This window comes from Theobroma cacao, chromosome 8 (assembly GCF_000208745.1).
Source record: "Theobroma cacao cultivar B97-61/B2 chromosome 8, Criollo_cocoa_genome_V2, whole genome shotgun sequence".
Lineage (NCBI taxonomy): Eukaryota > Viridiplantae > Streptophyta > Magnoliopsida > Malvales > Malvaceae > Theobroma > Theobroma cacao.
In genome coordinates this window covers 4,241,591-4,263,473 of record NC_030857.1, presented here as the reverse complement: position 1 = coordinate 4,263,473, position 21,883 = coordinate 4,241,591, and the positions used below count along the sequence as shown (strand labels likewise).

At 35.3% G+C, this 21,883-nt stretch overlaps 2 protein-coding genes across 3 annotated transcripts; both read left to right on the top strand.

The window, feature by feature from the left end:
- LOC18591957 lies at positions 610 to 2,082 on the top strand. The gene is made up of 4 exons (XM_007018405.2): positions 610 to 1,349; positions 1,445 to 1,513; positions 1,616 to 1,682; positions 1,823 to 2,082. Exons 1-4 carry the CDS (start codon positions 963 to 965, stop codon positions 1,849 to 1,851), a joined length of 552 nt encoding a protein of 183 aa, XP_007018467.2. The 5' UTR covers positions 610 to 962; the 3' UTR covers positions 1,852 to 2,082.
- LOC18591956 (calcium-transporting ATPase 3, endoplasmic reticulum-type) lies at positions 5,312 to 21,645 on the top strand. 2 transcript variants are annotated; one of them, XM_007018403.2, is made up of 34 exons: positions 5,312 to 5,511; positions 5,778 to 5,828; positions 5,962 to 5,995; positions 6,237 to 6,254; positions 7,097 to 7,233; positions 7,985 to 8,059; positions 8,424 to 8,469; positions 8,927 to 8,986; positions 9,093 to 9,173; positions 10,402 to 10,487; positions 11,239 to 11,340; positions 11,779 to 11,832; positions 11,926 to 12,027; positions 12,136 to 12,194; positions 12,736 to 12,880; positions 13,275 to 13,382; positions 13,930 to 14,082; positions 14,265 to 14,369; positions 14,711 to 14,907; positions 15,568 to 15,679; positions 15,893 to 15,991; positions 16,087 to 16,232; positions 16,383 to 16,440; positions 17,310 to 17,402; positions 17,722 to 17,772; positions 17,896 to 18,027; positions 18,383 to 18,484; positions 18,813 to 18,867; positions 19,138 to 19,223; positions 20,070 to 20,218; positions 20,330 to 20,435; positions 20,548 to 20,601; positions 20,963 to 21,011; positions 21,196 to 21,645. In XM_007018403.2, exons 1-34 carry the CDS (start codon positions 5,479 to 5,481, stop codon positions 21,261 to 21,263), a joined length of 3,006 nt encoding a protein of 1,001 aa, XP_007018465.2. In that variant the 5' UTR covers positions 5,312 to 5,478; the 3' UTR covers positions 21,264 to 21,645. The 2 variants fall into 2 exon arrangements, with proteins under 2 accessions (XP_007018465.2, XP_017981280.1); XM_018125791.1 differs by having other exon boundaries at positions 8,915 to 8,986.

The following is a 21,883-nucleotide window of genomic DNA, read 5'->3' as shown; positions in this document are numbered from 1 at the left end:
AGCCTATTTAGTTTCATCAGAATCTTATATGTTCAACAGTTAAAGTAATCGCTTCTTTTTCTGACATTCGCTATTTGCTTCTCGATCAATAATCTCATCCCAACTTTAAATGATGATTATTTACGATTATAGTTAGTGAAGATGAATTATTTTTGCAGTTTAGAACAAAAAAGGGTCCCATTTAGAGAATCCTGACAGCAAAAGAGTATTAATTATTTACTCATTATAAGTTTTGTCAGAGCCAAATTATCAAGTTTCCGTATGTTATGGGAAAGGAAATGGTAAAAGAATGAAAACATTAATGTGTTTAATTGTCAATTTAAGTGGCCAGCTTGATACGTTCTTTTGAAGTGATATTATTACCCTGTTTGTAGCCCATCTTTCACTTCCAAACTAATCATAGACTATATATAAACATCAAAGTCGACATGCAGGAAAACAAGGTATAGCTATTAAATGAGCAGTAAAATACAGTCACTTTTTATTGAAAGGACAGCACCATGGTTGTACAAAGCTGCTGTATTACTACATTTATACATGAACTGATAACCGTTTCCCTTATCACCACTGTTACCAATTGCTATCGTTTCCTCTCTCTCTCTCTCTCTCTCTCACTTACGCACAAACTCTCTCTCTAAGCCAACTGGCAAATTTGATTGATTCACATAAGAAAAAAACAAGAGGGCGAAAGGATTGAAGAAAGGACAAAAGTAGTCTAGGATTTGAGTGTGATTCGTTTGGCCTTACCCGCTCTACCCTCTTTCGATTCTGTTTATATAGAAACAGCTTCAAGAGTTCGCATGTATGTGAAAATCCAAGAGGATAGAGAGCGAAAGAGAGAGCGTTTCTTACTTTCTTTTCATCGTTCACAGCAAATCCATTTCCTTTCTATCTTTGTTAGACAGAAGGAGGGTTGTCAAGAGAACACATTTGTAGTTTGGTCGCAGAAATAGTGTGTGACAATGAATGTATCAGCTTCACAATGTGGCAGTGGTTGTGAGTCTGGTTGGACTCTCTACTTAGATCAATCCTCTTACTCTCAAACTCGGTGTCAAAACTTTGGTGCGAACTTTGATGAGGATTATGGAGGAAAAGGAACTAGATTCGTGGTTGAAGATGAGGAGGAGGATTTATCCATGGTGTCTGATGCATCTTCTGGCCCAAGACATTATTGCGAAGATTATGAGGAATGCCTTGATAAAAATGGGAGCTTCTCTTCTGCTCCTTCAGCTCCGGAACTAGCCAAGAAAAGCAGCAAAAACAAAAAGAAGATCAATGAACATGATAGCAATCAACAGCATTCTTATCTTGATGACACTGCCAGCTCCCCTGTAATAAGCTTCCCCAAGGCAAGTTCCACACCCACACTACAATCTTCTTACTTTACACCTGTCGGTTCATTTGCAGCAAAATAGAGTAATGGGTGTTCTTGGTGTATTTACAGAACTGCAAGAAAGATTCTTCAATGGATGTCTTGGACTTTTCACAAGGCTTCTCGGGTACACATTTTAAGGTACTTATCTCCCTCTTTTAGAACAATTTGCCTTCCACTATTATATACTATATATTTTCTCATGAGTTGAAACTTAGCTATGCCACCGTGAGCTTCTTCCAGGGAAAATCAGCATTCCAGAAAAAATTTGGTTTCTTGAAATCTGGGAAAGCAGGTTCAAAAGATGCAGGTTAGTCTTTGCTATCACTTATCATAGATATTCTTTTCCCTGAAATTTGGGCATTTAGGATATGATTCTTCTGTGGCCCAAAAGGGGAAATTTGATGGTTAGATATACCTAATTTGTGGTGTATCAATCCCTTGGCACAGGTGGTTTCCAGGAAAGAAACTGGGAATGACAAAAGGTTAAACTGTAACAGCTTTTGTCTCTACTGCTGCGGCTGCTTTGGAGAGAGAAATGGAAGGAATGTGTAAAAAGAAAAGAAAAAAAAAGGCATTAGATCTCAAAGGGATCTTGTTCCTTCCTTTTTATTCTTGTTTTTTTTTTCCAATTCTACTTTTTATTTGTTCCTGTCAATGCAGTGGGAAACAACCTGAGAACATTAAAAATAAATTAAATTTCTCTGTCATTGGTGTATACATATATATATATATATGGATTTTTATAGTTTATCAGTAATAGTCACTTGTGAAAAACATTAGGTTCTCTCCAGTTTCTTTTCTTGACATCATCATGCATAGACCATGTAATTGATGGTGCCCCTTACTGTAGAATCTGGTTTTATTACCACAGAATTTATTTCTTCAGGCTTATCTGCTGTAGGGTGTAATATTTAAAACTAGTAATAGGCTGAAAGAATGTTCTGCCGACCATAGTTTTCTACTGTGCTTGCGTGGAAGACTCTTTAACATTTGGAATGCTGAGAACTTGCGGTATCCACAAATAAATTTGCTGTTCACATCTCAACACTGTCAGAAAGACTACTTTCTCTCTTATTATTATTTTTTTCTTTTTTTAATGATAGAAAGGCTTGTTATGTGGAAACAAGGGAAACAATATTAACCTAGGAAACTTCATATTTAACCAAAAAAGATTAAAAAAAAAAAACAGAAGGCTCACCACAGAAAATAGCTGTGGTCCTTCGATGGACAGGGTGTCTCTGCATTTGCCATTAATCAGGCGAGTACCCAGTAGCCCATTTGCGCCCACCCAACCACACACCCAAACACAAAAACTTGAAGAGAGAGTTCAAGGCCATTATAAAAGCATACCAATCCGGCAATCCCAGATGGCAAGAAAAATGACCCACCAGTTTCCACTTCTGCAAGTGCCAGCCTAGCTTGTAACTAGGTAGGGTTGGCAAATTTGGTAACCTATGCTATTCCATATTCAAAACAGACAAATATTTCAGATGGAAGGAAGCAAAAGGCAAGCTTCATTTTCCACCAAAAGGGTCCCAAAAGCACCACCCTACCACCCCCTCTCTGATAGCTGCCAACCAAGAATGTGATCCATACATAATACTGCTGCAATTATTGAATTTTGTTTGGTGGGTTTTCCTTCAAAATCTTTTAGTGAAGGTGTTTCCCAGGCCATCCTGAGAATTAGCAACCATATCTTGGAAAGGGACTTGGATCTTAGGAAAAGGACAACACTTTCCCTCTTTGTCCTGTCAATCCTTCTTTCTTGTCCTTTTTTACTTTGATAAAATAACATCATAGTATATTCACTTTTAAGGTTAATGTCCACTACAAAACAGGATAAAATAAAACCAATGAGTTGTCTGTACCAGTCAGATTATTTTTGCAATATTTCACATTAAAATCCCGCTTAGCATGGACTCATGGTCGAGAACTCAAGGTGCATATTAAACAATTTTCTTCCTTCTTTGAATCACAGACTTCTCAAAATATCAGCCGTGACATATATCGTCCTTTCAGTAGCTTTCAGAAATGAAGACAGCAATTGCGAGGGAGGCATGGGAAGAAGGTTTCGCTGTTGTAAAACTCAGTTGCACTTGGCTGAAGTTCAGAATATCCATTAAGCTAGCCCGCCAACATCTTCTGCAAAGTGACAGAAAGAACTCCAACTGACCTAAAGATAATTTTTTTTTCCGATTTTCACCCCTTTCGAATGAAATGGACAGAGAAAATATATTTAGAAAAATGACAGGCGTGAACGATAAACATCATCGGAAGACCAATTGTACATTATTTATAGGCTTTTTCTTTTCATTTTCCTATTTTCAAGTTCCTTTGAACAAAGCCAAACAAATAAGAATTATCACACGCGTGGCCACATGGCAAATCATCAAATGCTGGCCCTGGGATGTCAGATTTTGAAATAGATAAAGCTTATAGAGACTGTATATATATATATATATATGACTGGGCACTAGCCCAACCTACATGTAGAAGACAGCTCTGCAGCCCAAAGCGGTAGGTCGCGGGCCGCTATGTAATACTGAATGCAAATGCATTGTGCAAAGATCTATGTCATCGTGGTTTATAGTAACTTCAATTATATATGTTAACCCATAAACTGCACCTTTTGATAAAAAAAGAAGAAGGGTATAGTAGTGCATGAAAGTGAAGGCTAATTTAGTTATTAAAGGTTTTGGTGGTTGATTAAGAACTTGTAATTAATCGAATTTGGATTTTATAAAGGGTGAAATTAAGGTTAAACAATGGGAACTGTCACCACTGTTTTATTTGTAGCCTAAAAAAATGTTGGCAAAAGCATAACAAGTTTAAATTTTCACCCGACAACTTAAGTCTTAAGCTTTTAAAGTTTATTAGTCATTGCATGATATACAATAGCACGTTAAACTCTTGATTTTATAGATTTAAAAAAAATTAAAATTCATCACAAATATGTGATTATATTAACAACATAAAATCTACAAGATTAACTGTGTTAATTCATTATTAGGTTTGTGTTGTTGGAATAAATTGGAAAAGAAAAACAAAACAAAATGTTATTGGTGTCAACACCAAGTCACCGGTACTTGTTTTTCTTGTGAAAATTTTATATTTTGGATGTTCAAATTCCATCCAAACTACTAACCATCGTTGTTTGTCATGATATTTAATTTGCCACTGTTGGATTCCTATCATAGACCTTTCAATGTCAGTAGACATGAGACTTGAACTGATTTTAATTAGATGAACAAAAAAAGGGTACTACTAGTATTCTATTTCAAAACTTATCATTATTTTCAATTAGTGAATTGAGTGGGGAGTAAAAATCAAGTTAATCATGTTTATGGGGGCATTAGAGCAGGAACAACAAACACTTAACTTTTCATAAATTTGCAAATGGACTACTTATTTCGCACATGCAAAACTGACCATTATGTCTTAATCATTTGATTTGTACATTTGCTTTCAAAGGGTTCCATAATTGTTATCAGAAGAAAAAACATGTACCAAATACCATAGCAAGCAAACCAATTCACTTGCATAGTCTAAATCATCATTTTTATTGCATGAAAGCTAGTCTCCCAATCAGCCCAACAAATTCCCCCCTTAATTGATAAAAAAGTCTCCCTCATATTTTTATTTATTTTTTAATATTTTGTTTGACGGGGACAGTGCCGGAGGGCCTGCTTTAACCGTTACATGGTAAGTGGGGTAACGGCTAACCACGTGCCAATTCCATGGGCTAAAAACGTAAAACTCGCCAGCAAATCCAAAGCTCGAGGGAGGCCCAACATGAGTCCGCCCATAAATTAAGTCGGTGACCCACAATCAACCCGGAAACCAAACACTCAAAAATCCCAACGGTACAATATTAGTAGGAGAGTTTTTTTTTTTTTTTGAATAAATTATTAGGAGAGTTTTACTTAATTACAATGGAGGGTAGTAGATAAGGATAAACCCCGAGCCAGAGCCAGAGCCAGAGCCAGAGCCACTGTTTTAATCATTTTTATTTTCCTTTCTAAAGAGTGAAGAAGAGAAAAACAAACAGAGGAGCCCAATCGATATAAACAAAAACACCAAAGTTTATCTTCCTCCGATCCTCAATGGAGGACGCCTATGCAAGATCTGTTTCCGAGGTATTTCACATTTCTGTTTCTTTCTACATTTTTCATTCAAATTAATTTGACTCAACTTACTAGCAGCCAAGTCTTAGGTCTTAGTTTCGTGCGTCAAGATTTTGATTATTGCGTTCGTTTTTGAGATCAAGATTTTGATTATTGCGTTCGTTTTTGAGATCGAGCTCTCGGTTGTTTTCGTTTTGATTATTTTCTATTTGTTGAGGTCTCTTTCTTCAGCGGAGGCATTTTGGAATTGATTGCCTCTTGTGTTTCCTTGTTGTTAGGTTTTGGATTTCTTTGAGGTAGACTCAACGAAAGGTCTCACTGATACTCAGGTAGGCGTTTGCTCGTTTCTTAATCGGAACTGGAGTTCATTTTTAGTTCCTTTAGATTATTACTTATTAGAGCTAAATTATAAACTTCATCGAGTATTTTTGATAATATTGGATTTCTAATTTTCAATTTCAGGTTTCACAACATGCTAGGCTTTATGGGAAAAATGGTAAGTTATTATTATTTATTTTTCCATGTGGAATTGACAATATGTTAACAGAGAAATCATTATAAAGGCTGTCATGATGCTTTTTTTTTTTTGGGACGTTTCCTCTAGTTATTGCAGTATTTTAATCAACAATGTTGATCGTGATGCATGAATATTATGAAATGCGGTATTCATTTCTCTTTTTACCCCTCTTCTAATTTTGTGTTTTCCTTTCCTTGCATGCTTGTTTTATGGTCTCCAGTGCTGCCTAAAGAAGAAAGTAAGCACCTGCAAAATACAATCTCATCTCTCATTTTGAGTTTTATTTTCAAATTGCTTTAAGAATTGCATTTATAAACCTTGATCTTGGATTTTGTATGTGGTTGTAATTATGCATCAGTTTGAAATATGACATGTTAGTTACTCTAATCAGCTCCTCTATATTTCTGTGCACTTTTTGGTTATAGTTGTCGTCATGCAGTAATTTAAACAGTTAGATTTTAATTGCTGTGATCAGCTCCTCTATATTTCCATGAACCTTTTTTTCATCAAGCATTGCTTTGTGGTTTGCCTATTTTTCATTGCATTTGAGCCAAACTTCAGAAAATCATGTTTTATGGAAAGCCTGTTGACATATATGTGGTTTGTCTGAAGGGTGTTTATGCTTTTAGAATTAGCTTAATGATGACTGTCCTGTGAAATTATGACAATCTTCTCATAGATTGGTATTCAGGAAAAAAGAGGCTAGCTGTGGCTCAAAATCCTGGTATTTCCAGACGTTGAGCCTATTAAAAGGGCTATTGAGGTTGTTTTTGCTTTGATAATTAATTTTGGCATTTTTGCTCCTTTGGAGAAAGAAGTACAGGAGCATTTGCTTTAAGTGAAAGTAGAAACGTCAAGAGGTTGCCTGAGGCAGTGGTTCCTGAAGTTTACCTATCCCACGAGTTATTTCTGCCACTGCCAGTTATTGATTTGGAACAAACAATTATTCACAGTCCAGTTTTTTGTCGTAAAGGATATTTTTATGATGATCTCTCATTTTCTTTTTCATGCTTCTGAACCTATTTCTGCATAAATAGTGTTAAAATTTGCTAAAAGGTTTGTATTACAATACTGATGCAGGGACTCCATTTTGGAAATTGGTTTTCAAGCAATTTGATGATTTGCTTGTTAAGATATTGATTGCTGCAGCAGTTGTTTCTTTTGTTTTGGCTCTGATTAACGGAGAGACTGGATTAACTGCATTCTTGGAGCCTTCTGTAAGATGATCATGCTTGATTTGATAAGCTTATTTCTTTTTATCATTTCCCAGAACATGCATATGTCTTTTTTATCATTTTTGTAAATTAAATGAAAAGTGTAAATGCTAGTATTTGTCAAGATATTTGTTGAGTGTTTATCGTGGGCACTTACATCAGCAGTTTCCCGCCTTCTGTGTAGTGGTCAAGTTAAATGAATCATATCTTGCTAAGTTGGCAATATGCTGGATTGATCAGGGCATGGTTCAATTTGGACCAACTTACAATTGACTCTAGAGAATGTTCAATGTATTTTTATCTAATACATTTGGGGAAGCACCAGCTGCCTGATTGTGCTCTTCGGAAAGGAGGGAAAATTTGGACAACTTGCGGTAGTTGTATTTGAACATAGAGTTAATGAAGTTAGGCATATTACCTGTAAACTCAAAATTGTGGCTAGCTTAGGCATTTAATCTGTAAACTGGAAAAATCGGGCTATGTGGCTTGGAGATTGGCAGGTCTATTTTATACAGTTCTAGGGTGTTATCTAAAGTCTCTCACTTGTCCAAAGAAATATGGACCTTATAAATTTAACTTATATGGCCTGCCTTAATAGTTGGATTTCATTGGTGCCTGTATAATATCCAACTTTCTTACGCTTTTTATGTTTCCTGCTAATATGTAAATCCATATTAGAATGTTGTTTTAGTGTCTCCATGCTTGGTTTATATCATATTGTTTTAAATAATGTATATGTTTATCTAATTTACAGGTTATCCTCCTGATATTGGCTGCCAATGCTGCAGTAGGAGTAATTACAGAAACAAATGCTGAGAAGGCTCTTGAGGTATGTTTTGGAATCTCGATCTGAGGCCACTCACATGAATGGTTTTTTATAATAAGAATGATGCCTTCAGCATGAAAAGGCTGTGGCAACAATCCTATGGGTGGTACAGGACAGCCCAAAAAGAGAGTGAGGGTTGGACCATCAAGGAGGCGATACAGTTCTCGCTCTGACCAGTGATATCCCCCTTCTTTCCAATATGTCAACCGCCTTCTTAGGCATAACCTACTAACAAACCAAAAAGCATGGGCCTAATTTCCACCACCATAAAATGATATAAAAGGAGATAATCCACTGGTCCCTTAGTCTTTTGTGCATAAAATATCAACAAAGACTCATTTGATATATATATATTTTTTTATTGTAGGAGCTACGTGCCTACCAAGCTGATATTGCAACTGTGCTGCGCAATGGTAAATCAAATGATGATATAACCGAATCATTTATACATGTTGGTTTTAATGTGGTGGTATGATAAGCCAGTGGTTTAATTGGTTAGAAGAGTTAGTACAGAAAAATAGTATGATTTTATTTTTGATTTTGTTTGTATCATTATATGTTTGGACAATGGTTTTCACAGTCAACTGTGTTTCGGTATCTGGATAGTCAGGTACCTTGGGACAATCTTCTGTTTTGAACCTGTTAATGTCAAAGTAATGGGTATAATCTATTGTTGTTGATGTTTGTTCCTTGAGATTGTTGTTTTTGGTTGAGCTCTTATGTTTTTTGCACAAAACTTGTGTTTAAAATGTTTATTCAATCTGTTCTTGTTTTGTTTTCTATTTCATTTCTCCGCTTATGCCTCTATTGATACTTGATTGAAAGGTCAGTTAAATGCATTTTTTTTGACTTCCAAAGGGGTTATTGCAGGTTGTTTCTCAATACTTCCTGCAACAGAGCTAGTTCCAGGAGACGTGGTAGAAGTTAGTGGTAAGTTGGTCATCTATTCTAAATTTCAAAATCATTTTGTCAGTACTTGTTTTAGTAAGATATTAAAGAGTTATTGTTTTTGTCTTGCCTTCTGTAACTTGAATAGTGGGAAGCAAAATTCCAGCTGATATGAGAATGATTGAGATGCTAAGCGATCAGTTACGTGTTGATCAAGCAATTCTTACAGGTACAAACCATTCTCTATTGTTGTATCATGGCTTCTAGTTAATTTGCATGAAAACAAAAGAACTTAAGTTTACAGGTTGAGGTGGCCCTTATGGGTTATCTAGCGAATTGAGTGAATCCACTGGAACTTTGTGGTGCTATGTTAGAGAGTGTGTGACTTACGGAGATGCATGTATTAAGGTTTCTCTATGTGGTGCTGGTTTAGTAATTTTGTTTGGAGTCTGACATTGGATTTTTAACATTCTCATTTTTAAAGCAGATAACCAGGTCTATTGAATATGTCATTTGTTGAATACTGCTTTAAAATCTTTGACATTTGAAGTTCGGTTCAAGGGGAGTAACCCTAGATTTCTGGTGATGATTAGAGGAAGACTTGGTTGTTGCTTGTTTGTTCCAAATATATAGGAGTTGAGTTCAAACACTTTCCAATATTGGTGATTTGCGACAGCTTTAACACGCCTTAGAAATTGATTGAAAAAAATCTAGTCTAGTTGCTGTCTTTCACATTATATTGCGAGTGAGTCTACTTTGGAAGTCCTTAGATGCTTTTAGCCTTTGTTTCATGCAGTGAGCAATTAATGTTTGATTATTTTCGTGGATCATTTCTGCTTTATAAGAAACTAAAACTTGATTGGATCTCATGTTTGTAAAATATTTGAGTATTTGTTTGGATGAGTAAGAGATTTGAAATTTTAAATGAATTTCGGGAAAAATTATTCACTTTCAAGTGAATATCATTGCTCTTATACGCGATTAATGTTTAAATGGTTTAATTTTTGGGAAGTAAAGTGTTTTCATTGAAATTTGATTATGCATATTTCTGTGCACACAATTATAACTTTGTTATCATACTTACATGTTGATTGAAGTGAAAAACATTGGGGTCTCAAGTCATTGATGTTTGCAAGGAGACTAGTACCTTTGCTTTGTTTTCTTCATAAATTGTTTGCACTTTCATAGAAATTGGAAGATTTTCTTTCTTTGCCTTATATTCTAAGTGGTTACTTGCCAAGAATATTCACTTACAAGACCAATCTTATAGAATTTCGTTGTAGCCTTTGGTGCACATCCATCAGGGAATATATATTTGGTGTTCTATTTCTTTTATCCATTCATACATGATTTACTGCTTGTGACCATTGGATTTTTGGTTGATATCAACTTATTTCCTGTTAACATTTTCCTTGTCCGCACGGTTCAATTTCAGCTAAGATTTTGTGTAATGGTAGGTGAGAGCAGCTCCGTGGAAAAAGACCTCGAGTCCACCATGGCAACAAATGCCGTATATCAAGACAAGACAAATATTCTTTTCTCAGTAAGACTTTAAAATTTGTTGCACTCTGTAGGTGACATGATGAGTTGCTTATGCATGTAAGGAACTGAAATTCATGGTTTCATTGCATTATTTCAGCTAGCTGGTGAAATTAGTTTTGATTGAATAGAGTCCAAATGAATTTGGTGCATAGTAGACCATAACTTTTGGCAAGGAACCATATCACTTTTTCCATCTGTTTAAGTTTCGTTGGTTCATGAATTTTTGCTGGTCTGAATGTATTCATTTAGTTTACTGCATTATTAATGGTGCTCTGGCACATATGTGATCAAGGGTTATTCCTGCATAGAAAGGTAAACTGGTCATGCTATTGCTGTTTTAATTTTTTAACTGAATAAAGTACTAGGTTATGTATGATTTTAGAGCCTTTAAGGTCATGTGACTACTGCATTCATTTTATTCAGTTCGATATGCTTTTAGTTTCTATGTTATGGACTATGTGCCTTCTGTTTCTCGGTTTTGGGTGTAAAGATTTGAAATTTTAATTGATGGTCCATAGTTCATTTGAAAGTGGAAAGTGTGAAAGATTATAATTGCCGCTTTTTGTTTCTGAAGTCTTCTGTCAATAGTCTTATGGTGTGGATTTGACCAGCTGTTATATCTTACCAGAATGGGATCAGATTCAAGAAGTTAAATGTTCTTTTCATTTGCATGATCCCAGTTAGGCTCATTGTAAAAACTCCATGCTTTTGTATGTTATTAGCAACATATTTTAACATATTTGGATTGCCAGGGTACAGTAGTGGTTGCTGGTAGGGCAAGAGCTGTTGTTATTGGAGTTGGTGCAAACACTGCCATGGGCAACATTCGTGATTCAATGATGCAAACAGATGATGTATGTAAATTTTCATATTTTCACTAGGACATTTTGCCTGGACATTTCTTTTCCATTTTCCCCTGGAGGAATGTTATTATCCCTTTGTTTTTCTACCTGATGTACGGAGTTTTGTTCTGATATTAAATTCTACGTGGAGAATTGCTTCCAATGTTTCAAGTTTGTTCCTTATATGGCAAGGTGGATTTAAAGTTATGATACTAGATGCTTGGTGAAACAAACCCTGCATAATGGATAATGGTTGTCTGACTTGTGCTCTTTCCTTCAAGTTGGTGCTTGAGAAATTGTTGTTGTACTTAACTAGTTTGGAGGTTTATATCTCCCAATTTTAATCTCTATGCAATTTTTATGAGTCTGAATTTAGATTGTGGTTTACAGAGATAGGCATTATGGGTGTGTGGGTTTATTCTAATCTTTCTTGTCTACAATTGGTTGTAGGAAGTGACACCCTTGAAAAAGAAGTTGGATGAATTTGGTACCTTTTTGGCTAAGGTGAGTTGAATCATCTGTTTAAGCTTCAACTTATATCTGGTAGATATGATAACCTGCTGTGGTTTCCATTTGTGAACATTGGTGTGTTTTTAGGTTATTGCAGGTATTTGTGTATTGGTGTGGATTGTAAATATTGGACATTTTCGTGACCCTTCTCATGGTGGGTTCTTGCGTGGTGCAATTCATTACTTTAAGGTAATGTCGTGGTAATCTGCTCTATTTTCTTTTACTTTATGGTTGTTTTCCATAAAAGATGTATTTTCATACATTTTAACTTTGAACTACTTGGTTGTGCCTTCATAGATTGCAGTTGCACTTGCAGTCGCGGCAATTCCTGAAGGGCTTCCTGCCGTTGTTACAACGTGAGTGGTTCAAACTTCTTTTGGTGAATGAATTTCTTAGAGTAAGTCCTTACAAAAGAATCCTATGTGGCCAACACATAGATACATTGTATCGGACATTTTTGCTTTGAAACTGAATAAAAGATTAAAATGTGTATTAAAAGATTGGTGTATGGAAAAGATAGCAGAAGATATGATGTAAAAGTCCCTTGTCTTGTAAACTCTTGCGCCATGAAATAGCAGAAATTACTCAAGAATCTGAAAATGTGTCTCAAACTCTCTTTGTATGGTAGTTGTAAAATTATATTGATTGGTGCTATCAATTGTTTGTCAAAGTTATGTTATATATTACCCAAATGTGTTTTGAACTTTCATAATTGGTTAGGTGTAAACTTGCATTAATGAGGGATCGTACTGGAATCCACCTTATCTATATTTACGAGGGACAGTTAAAACTTGCATTCTTTTCGGCTGCTTTCAGGTTTTTTTGCCCAAGGAATATGCTTTGTCAAATTGGAAGCTAACTTTCCTTTTCTATGTGATGATTTTTTGCTTGTTCAAGGTGTTTGGCCCTCGGAACAAAGCGAATGGCTCGACTGAATGCTATTGTTCGATCCTTGCCATCAGTAGAAACTTTAGGCTGTACCACAGTGATTTGCAGTGACAAGACAGGAACTCTGACGACAAATATGATGTCTGTTTCAAAGGTACTAGTACTAGAACACTTAATTATCAAGAGTATTATGTCTTCCCTCCCAAATCATATTTTTTCTTTTTGGTTTTTTATGTCATTAATATTATCAATGCTGTTGTTGCTAAGCTGCTGCTTCCACTCTTCTTGATAATGAAGATTTGGTTTGTTTGCAAGTTGAAACATTTGCGGAAAAAATCAATGGATTAGTGCGCTGTGACACTTATAATTGATAAATTATCGTTGATTTCAGTTTTTGATATATCGTAAAATAATAATAATAGAAACTTTGGCCTTATTGAAGCTGGTTAAAGGGAAGACCTGCTTAAATTGCTTTTACATAATCAAGCTTTAGTATCATTTTACTGCTTTACAGAAAGATAATTCTTTCTGTTTTTCCTTTACCTCAGATATGTGTGGTCAATTCTGTACAACATGGTCCTGCAGTTGCTGAATTTGGTGTCAGTGGGACAACTTATGCACCAGAAGGCTTTATTTTTGACAGCAGTGGGATTCAGGTATTACTTTTATATGATTTGACTTAAAAGTATATGTTCTACTAGCGACAATACTTTTGATTTATAGAGCGTATGTCAGAGATGGAAGCTGGCATATACTTAATAATAAAGATGGTTCCTCATGTTCATCATCATTATTGCAAGGATGCCCCATAATTTGGATCACAAGAGTGTACTCCAGGGTTGTTGGTTTATGTTGGAAAACATACTACACAGAATAAGGTTGAATTCTTTATTCAATTCCTGTCTACCAGCTGCAGGTCTTTGAACAATTGACCTTAGAATCACACCGTACAAATGCTTAGATATGGGGTGAACCTCTGACATAAATTGAAAGATGCCTCATTATATTGCTTAGATGCACTGATTGATGATTGTGCTTATCATACTTGCACATACACATATATGTTCTTGGTTAACAAACTTATTGGTGAATGGGACGTGATACGGATGAGGCATGACATCATATATTTGGTTGTTAACTTCTGGACCATTTACGGTTATTTCATTCTGCACTGCATCTATATGACATTTGATTGTTTTGTAGCTTGAATTCCCAGCTCAGTTGCCCTGTCTTCTTCACATAGCAATGTGTTCAGCTCTATGCAATGAGTCTCTCTTACAGTATAATCCTGACAAGGGAAACTACGAAAAAATTGGCGAGTCAACTGAAGTAGCTCTCCGAGTCTTGGCAGAGAAGGTTAGTATATTTTGGCCTAAAGGTCTGCTACATGCTGTTCCTTTGATGTGCAGCCATTCTCTTGTGCANTCTCTCTCTCTCCCCCCCCCCCCCCCCTCCCCCTTTTTGTTTTTTGTTTATACCTTTTGCACTGCAATTATTCATTTTCAAGTTGGTCTTATTTTTTTCACTGATTCTTTCAGGTTGGTCTTCCTGGCTTTGACTCTATGCCTTCTGCTCTGAACATGCTGAGCAAGCATGAGCGAGCCTCCTACTGTAATCACTATTGGGAAAACCAATTTAAAAAGGTTTGGATTTAGATATTGTTTTCGTATGTTACTTTTGCCCTTGGTTTTTTCTGTGCAGGTTTGTAGGATTTGAGTCGAATTGTTTGCACATGTACAATCTGACATTGATTTTTGCTAGATGTGATGGATTTACATTTCATGTTTAAACTCTTTAGGGAAAGGGATATTTTGTTTTTGTTTTACTCTTGACATGTTCTGGATAATTTTTATGGTTCTGCTTGTTGGTAATTGGTCATAAAGAATTGGTAAATTATGACGATGGATATCTCCATCTTAAAGGTTTTCCTTAATCAACTATGATGATGAAGTTCTTTGATCAAGCGCTTATTGATCCTTTGCAGGTTTCTGTTTTGGAATTTTCCCGGGATCGCAAGATGATGAGTGTCCTTTGTAGCCATAAACAGATGGAGATTATGTTTTCTAAAGGTGCTCCTGAGAGTGTCGTCTCTAGATGCACAAATATCCTCTGCAATAGTGATGGTTCCACTGTGCCATTGACTGCTACACTTCGGACTGAGCTGGAGTCAAGATTCCACAGGTTGGATTTCATCTTTTTTCCATCTATGCATTACTCACTTATGTTTATTCCCCTCCCACCTTCCCAATTCTGCTTAATTTACAATGCATCAGATGTCCAGTAGGAGTAGAGCCTTACTCTTGAGTGTTGGAAGAGATAAGTATGAAGGTGCCTGACGAAGTCTAAGGTTATTGTTTGATAAAAATTTGATGACAGGGTGCTCCATCAATTGTAATGTTGATGCCTGGATGTGGTGCAGATTGACATCTCAGGTCAAAAACAATAGATAAGAGTAAAGCAAACTAGAATATACCTTGATTTTTTTGGATGGCAGTGTTCTATATTATTTTGAGTAACTGAGTGCAGAAGTGCAAAGACACTAATATCCTAGTTATAAAATGTCCAAAAATTGTTTATTTGACGTGAAGTTTTTGCAAATTTATGCTAAAAGAATGCAAAAGCATAGATAAGATCTTGATGAAAATACATGATAACTTTGTGTCTTGTTTTTCAATGATGTTGAAATTTCTTTCTTGATGTTTTGTTTAGTTTATGCAATTGCTGGCTACTGTTAAATCTTCCAAGATCAGGATGGCATTGGCAATATTTTGTATCTTACCTGATCAATAGTTATACTTACTGGTTCAGCTTTGATTTACACAATGTTTCTTTATTGGTCAGTTTTGCAGGGAAAGAAACATTGAGATGTCTGGCTTTAGCCTTGAAGATAATGCCCAATGGTCAACAGATTCTCTCCATTGATGATGAGAAAGATCTTACATTTATTGGGTTGGTATGCTTTCTTTTCATGATAGAATGCTTAAGTTCACTTTTCTGTGCATAGCTTTTTGTAGTTTCCTGCATGCTTGATGTAACTGTTTCATTTGCTTCTGTTCTTTGTGTATCCCTTTTTCTTTCGCTCACAATAACTGATAGACAGATGCATAAGTGCTAGTTTTTCCTTTTCCTTATCTATATTCTTTGTACTGTTCATCCTTTCTAAAAGGTTGGAATGCTTGATCCTCCAAGAGAGGAAGTGAGGAATGCTATGCTTTCATGCATGACTGCTGGTATACGTGTTATTGTTGTTACTGGAGATAATAAGGTAAGTTGGCATTGTATCCCCTGGTTCTTTCATATAGTATTTTTCTTTTTCCCCCTCATTGTCTCTTGCTTATCTAATTTGAGAGGAAATTTCAGTCCACAGCGGAATCAGTTTGCCGTAAGATAGGTGCTTTTGATCACTTGGTAGATTTTGTTGGGTGTTCGTATACTGCTGCTGAGTTTGAAGAGCTTCCAGCAATGCAGCAAACAGTTGCATTGCGACGTATGGCACTCTTCACCAGGTATTAAGGGTTTGATTTATGCAGTGTATCATTTTCTAGATGTTATCTGACTGTCTGGGGCTCGTTGTCGTCTCTGCTTTTCTCTTTTTAGTTGTTTTTTCTTATATAAAAATTCATTTTGTTGATATGCATGTTTTCTGTAATTTCCAGGGTTGAGCCTTCTCATAAAAGGGTGCTGGTTGAGGCCTTACAAAATCAGAATGAAGTAGTAGGTTTCTTAATAGTTTCCTGGTTATAAACTTGCAATACATTTACATTATTTTCTATTGCTATTGACATTGCTGTTATTTTCTTCACCACAATAGCTGCCATGGGAACCTTGAGGTATTGGCAGAAGAATTCAAATGGTTATGTAGTTGTTGACAGTATTTTCTTAGCATCAGTGAGGAATATTGATGTTTGTAGAGAGAGAAAATTCAAAACCGTATAATTCAATTGTATGGTCACATCACTTGTTGTGCTGCATTACCAGTACTTCATTCTATCATCTATTTATGGATCTCTCTTGTTGGAATGTAAAATAACAACTTTATCAAGAAATTTGAGGGGAAAGAGAAATGAAGATTGAATCTCTATCCATATGCAATCCTTAAAAGTTGTTTTGTTTTTTGAATCCATGGACCAAAACACCAATAGTTTGCAGTTGAAAATTGGTGATAAGAAAGTGTAACTTCAAAGTAAAATATGTTTTTTAGGGAGAGTTGAACTACAAGAATGCTTATCATTCGTCTCATCACTTATTGGTTCTACATGTAGTCTTAGGAGGATTTGTGTCTGATGAAGTAATTTAAGTTCGTATAACAAAACTTATATATTTGGTGAGCTAGGGCACAAGAGATTGGGAACTGATATCTTAAAATGTTTTGGCTTTATCCTTAATTTAGAAGGATCTATCTTAAGAATCTGACTGCTGGGGGATAAACAGTGTTCTTGCAGGATGTATCTTAAGTTTAATTGTTCTTATATGTCATATATGTGTTTTGTGTGTGTATGTTGAGTTATCATTCTTTCCCCTCTAATTATGTGTGCCCAGTGGTGTTATCTTCCATAATTTGTAACAATAATGATTTTTAATAGGTTGCCATGACTGGTGATGGTGTCAATGATGCACCTGCACTTAAGAAAGCAGATATTGGAATTGCGATGGGATCTGGAACAGCAGTTGCAAAGGTATGCATAATTGTTCTCTTCTCAGGTTCATTGGATTTCATCTGTTCTTTCATGTTTTATGAATGATAGGATGTCTGAAATGACAATTTTATAAATTTGGGTAACTTGAACATAAAAATAATATAAGCATTTGAGTTACCTAAAGGATGTATATTTTCTACATCACTACTTTTTCATTCATAATCCATTTCACTCCAATGTTGCTGTAGTTAAGGATTTTTATGTAATCTGATACCTTCACTTGGGTGTTACTAGGAGAGTTGTCCTCTTTCATTTAATTTTTCTTTCATTCTTACTATCATTATCCTTTCAATTACAGAGTGCTTCAGATATGGTTTTAGCTGATGACAATTTTGCTACCATTGTGGCGGTATGTTAGTTACTGTTATTTGTATTCTTGTTATTATTATTGTTTTGAAATACATGCAACTATTTACATGCATATCTACATGTAAATGATGTACAAATTGTTGAACTTTCCAATTTTGGGCAGGCTGTTGCAGAAGGAAGGGCAATATACAACAATACAAAGCAATTCATCAGATACATGATCTCTTCAAATATTGGTGAAGTGGTTTGTATTTTTGTGGCGGCTGTGCTAGGAATACCTGATACCCTTGCGCCTGTGAGTATGTTGATTTTGTACTTCAATTTAGCATCTGCTGTTAAAATGAGGGGAGAAAAAACGAACTACATTTTGTTTAGAACTCTTTGTTATCTTCATTAATTGAAATATCAACAATGAGAAGCTCTTTAAATCTTAGCGTCCCAAGAGCATTTATCCTGGCCTGGGCATTCTTTTTCATATCATTTGCATGGTATTTTTATTACTTTCTTGATGGTTCATAACCAGGACTTATTTTCTATTAAATGAAGACAGTAATTATTTTGATAGCCCTTCTAAGACTTTTGTATCTTATTTGGTGGTCCTAAATACATAAACTTCTCTGAGTTTTTTATGGTTTTTTAATAATGTCCAGGTCCAGCTGCTATGGGTCAACTTGGTTACTGATGGATTGCCTGCCACTGCCATTGGGTTTAATAAGCAGGACTCTGACGTGATGAAGGCTAAACCTCGCAAGGTGCTGCTTTTATTGATTCATTGTTTTCCAATAGCTTCATGCCTTCTTTCATTTGTCCTGATTTGAGTCTAATTTTAAGATGTAAAGGTGCAAACCTTGAAATTAAACTCTTCTAATGTTTCAGTTTTGATCTATTATAACTGAATTTTTACATTTCGTTTCTTTACTGTAGCATAATAAAGGATGATCATATACGACCTCTATAGAGAATCATTTAAATTAATTAGATTTCTTGCTATTTTTTTTGGGTAATATCCAATTCATTTATAGGAAACTGTATTTTTCTGTTTCAATTCAGGCTGTCACCATATTTAATTTGGATGTGCAGGTTGGTGAAGCAGTGGTCACCGGCTGGCTGTTCTTCCGTTATTTGGTGATTGGAGGTAGCTATAAATATTGTAGCTATTTTAACTTTTATCTTTTCTAATCAATTGGGATGCTTTGTTTCACTTTTGGTGCATCTTCTGAACACTTTCAAATTGCAATATCATGTTGCTTTGCTTCCTATATGCATTTGTTAACAATGAAATTTTGAGGGTTATTATTAGTTTCTGACATCATTTGGATTGATTCAATCAATGGTGTTACTTTGTTTTTCTTTTTTTTTTTTGTAAAATTTCCGTTAGTAAGAAATGTTTTGCTCCTTGATGTAGCTTATGTCGGCCTTGCCACTGTTGCTGGGTTCATATGGTGGTTCGTTTACGCGGAAACTGGTCCTAAACTACTATATGCTGAATTGGTAAGTTTCTATTTTCTTTTATGTTACTGATACACAAGTCTAGTTCTGAGTTCCTTGGCATGGGCATCTCTCCTGATTGTGCTTTTGATGTTAATGCATTTATGCCTTTGGGTTTGGTCTTTGAGGAATATATTTAGGAGGGGTTTATATTTGATGTATTGTCAGTGTATAGGGCCACCTCATAATGTGCAAAGTTAGAAGTTCAAAAGTCTTTCGAAATAAATATTTTTAAAATTATGAATATTTATTTTTTTAAAATTCTCAACTTATATATTTATTTTGGTTAAGTGATAGTGTATAGGTACTATGCATTGACACTGCATCAAATATAAACCCTTTAAGAAGTAGCTGTTTCTTTCCTCCCTGTTTGTGGCCATGGTGTGTGGTTTTTGTTTTATTGCCTGGTGTTTTTGTTGTATAGAATTGTCTAAGATGTACAAGACATTTAATAGCAAACTGTAGTTAGATTGGTTGGATTAATTAACTAATTACTAAAATTTGGTGAATAAATCTTCTGAAACTTTTGTGTTGTAATGCTTGAGCTTTGTTTGTTTAAGAGTAATTGGGTCTTTTTGGGATTTTCTGAGGGTGGTTTATACATTCAAGTTTTTTCCTTTTAAATTAATTTTCGCACAGGTATCTTTTGGGTATATATTGTGTCATATTCTAATATTAAAATTCAGCATCATAAATCTGAAGCACTCACTCACTTTGTGGAGCAAAAAGCCTTGCTCTGCACTTTTAGCTTCTGTATATTTACGATCACAGGCTTATAAAATCTCCCTTCTAGGTTGGCATGTCTTTAAATATTTCTTTCAGAATACCCACTAACTTCGTTTGTTTCAGATGAATTTTGATACCTGCTCAACGAGGGAGACCACTTATCCGTGCAGTATCTTTGAGGATCGGCATCCATCGACTGTGTCCATGACTGTGCTTGTTGTTGTTGAGATGTTTAACGCTTTGAATAATCTCAGTGAAAACCAATCTCTTTTGTGAGTATAGTGTTTCCTTCACTAGTATTTAAGTGGGAGCACAAGGAGAAAAAACGAAAAAGCAAAGGAAAGATTTAGCTCTAACTCTTTCTCAACTCTGCTTAATTTTAGGGTAATTCCTCCTTGGAGTAATTTGTGGCTGGTTGCTTCAATCATCCTAACAATGCTCCTTCACATACTAGTTTTGTATGTTCCTCCACTATCTACGCTCTTCTCTGTAAGTTATTTTCTCTTTCTGCTATTCATGGTGATATTCAATTTATTACTACTTTTTTTCTTCTTTGAGGAAATTAACTTAATGGCATGCGATTTTTTTTTTTTTTTTATAGGTTACACCTTTGTCTTGGGCTGAGTGGACTGTTATCCTATACCTTTCTTTCCCTGTAAGTTCTAAGTAGTATAGCTTTTAAAGGGTATATGTGTTGTGATATGATATTGCTTTATATTTAATTAAGAGCCTTGTCGATGATAATTTGGTATAATTTTTCCATGGCACCCTCTTCATTTTATTATCTGAACCAGTCTTTATCTTGGGGCCTTTAACTTTGTGGAAATAGCTTCATGCTAAAGACTGAGCTAAAAAAAAAAAACTTGATGCTAAAGAAGTATGCTTCCACTATTGCATGTACCGTTGACTTTTAACTTCTTCCTAATTTTCCTCTCTAAGTTATTGGTGGGTATGGTGTGGCATCTAGCGAGTTATGATCCATTTTGCTGCCCTCAATTATTCTCCATCTGCTGCAGGTTATAATTATTGATGAGGTGCTAAAGTTCTTCTCGAGAAATTCCTATGGTAATGCTTACTGTTTCTTCAGAAATATTTATTGAACTAATGTCCCAAATCTGTGAAGAACGTACTTCATTGCATCCTTCTCTATCTATTTATATCTGCTTCAGACCATTTTGAAAGAAGTGCCATCACTACATAATGTTTTTATTTGGCAACTAAATATTCTCATTCATTTGATTTGCTGTAGGTATAAGGTTCAATTTCAGATTCAGGAGATTTGATGCACTTCCGAAAAAGGAACTTCGAGACAAGTGATAACGTTGCTTTACCGAATCGTAATTTTGTACATATGTTTTGAACGGATAAGAAGCACACCTGACTGGTTTCTCTTCTGCTTTCATCTCCTTCTCAAAAAAGGAGATACAAATGGAGGATAACTTGCTCAAGTACTGAAAAGTGTTGCGACTAAAAATTTTTTTGCACCTGTCTTACTCAAGGGTGCCACGCCATGTAACAAGCTTTAACGGGAAAGGGGGTAATTTGGGGCCTTTATACATTATGATAAGTTCATTTATCAATGGCTTTATAAAGGAAAATGCCTTAATGTTTTATGTACCTCAGAAGTGGTTGTAACATTATAGTTATTAATTTATTTTTTAATACAAGAAATAGGTCTCTTAAATATGGTGTTGTTTAAGCTGACATTCTATGTTGTTGGACTTTTTTTTATTTAGTTTTTTAATTTTGCTAGGCCACGGAAAAAAAAGATAAAAAAACCATACATACACACGGTTTCAACCAAATGAAATTAGTCTTAAAATTTTTTAAACTCTGCTTTCTTAGATCTCTAAGATCACTTTTAATTAGGTTCTTAGTGACCTTGTTGGTAGTCCTTCAAAAAAAGTCTTATTTGTAATTGTTCAAGTGCCAGACCT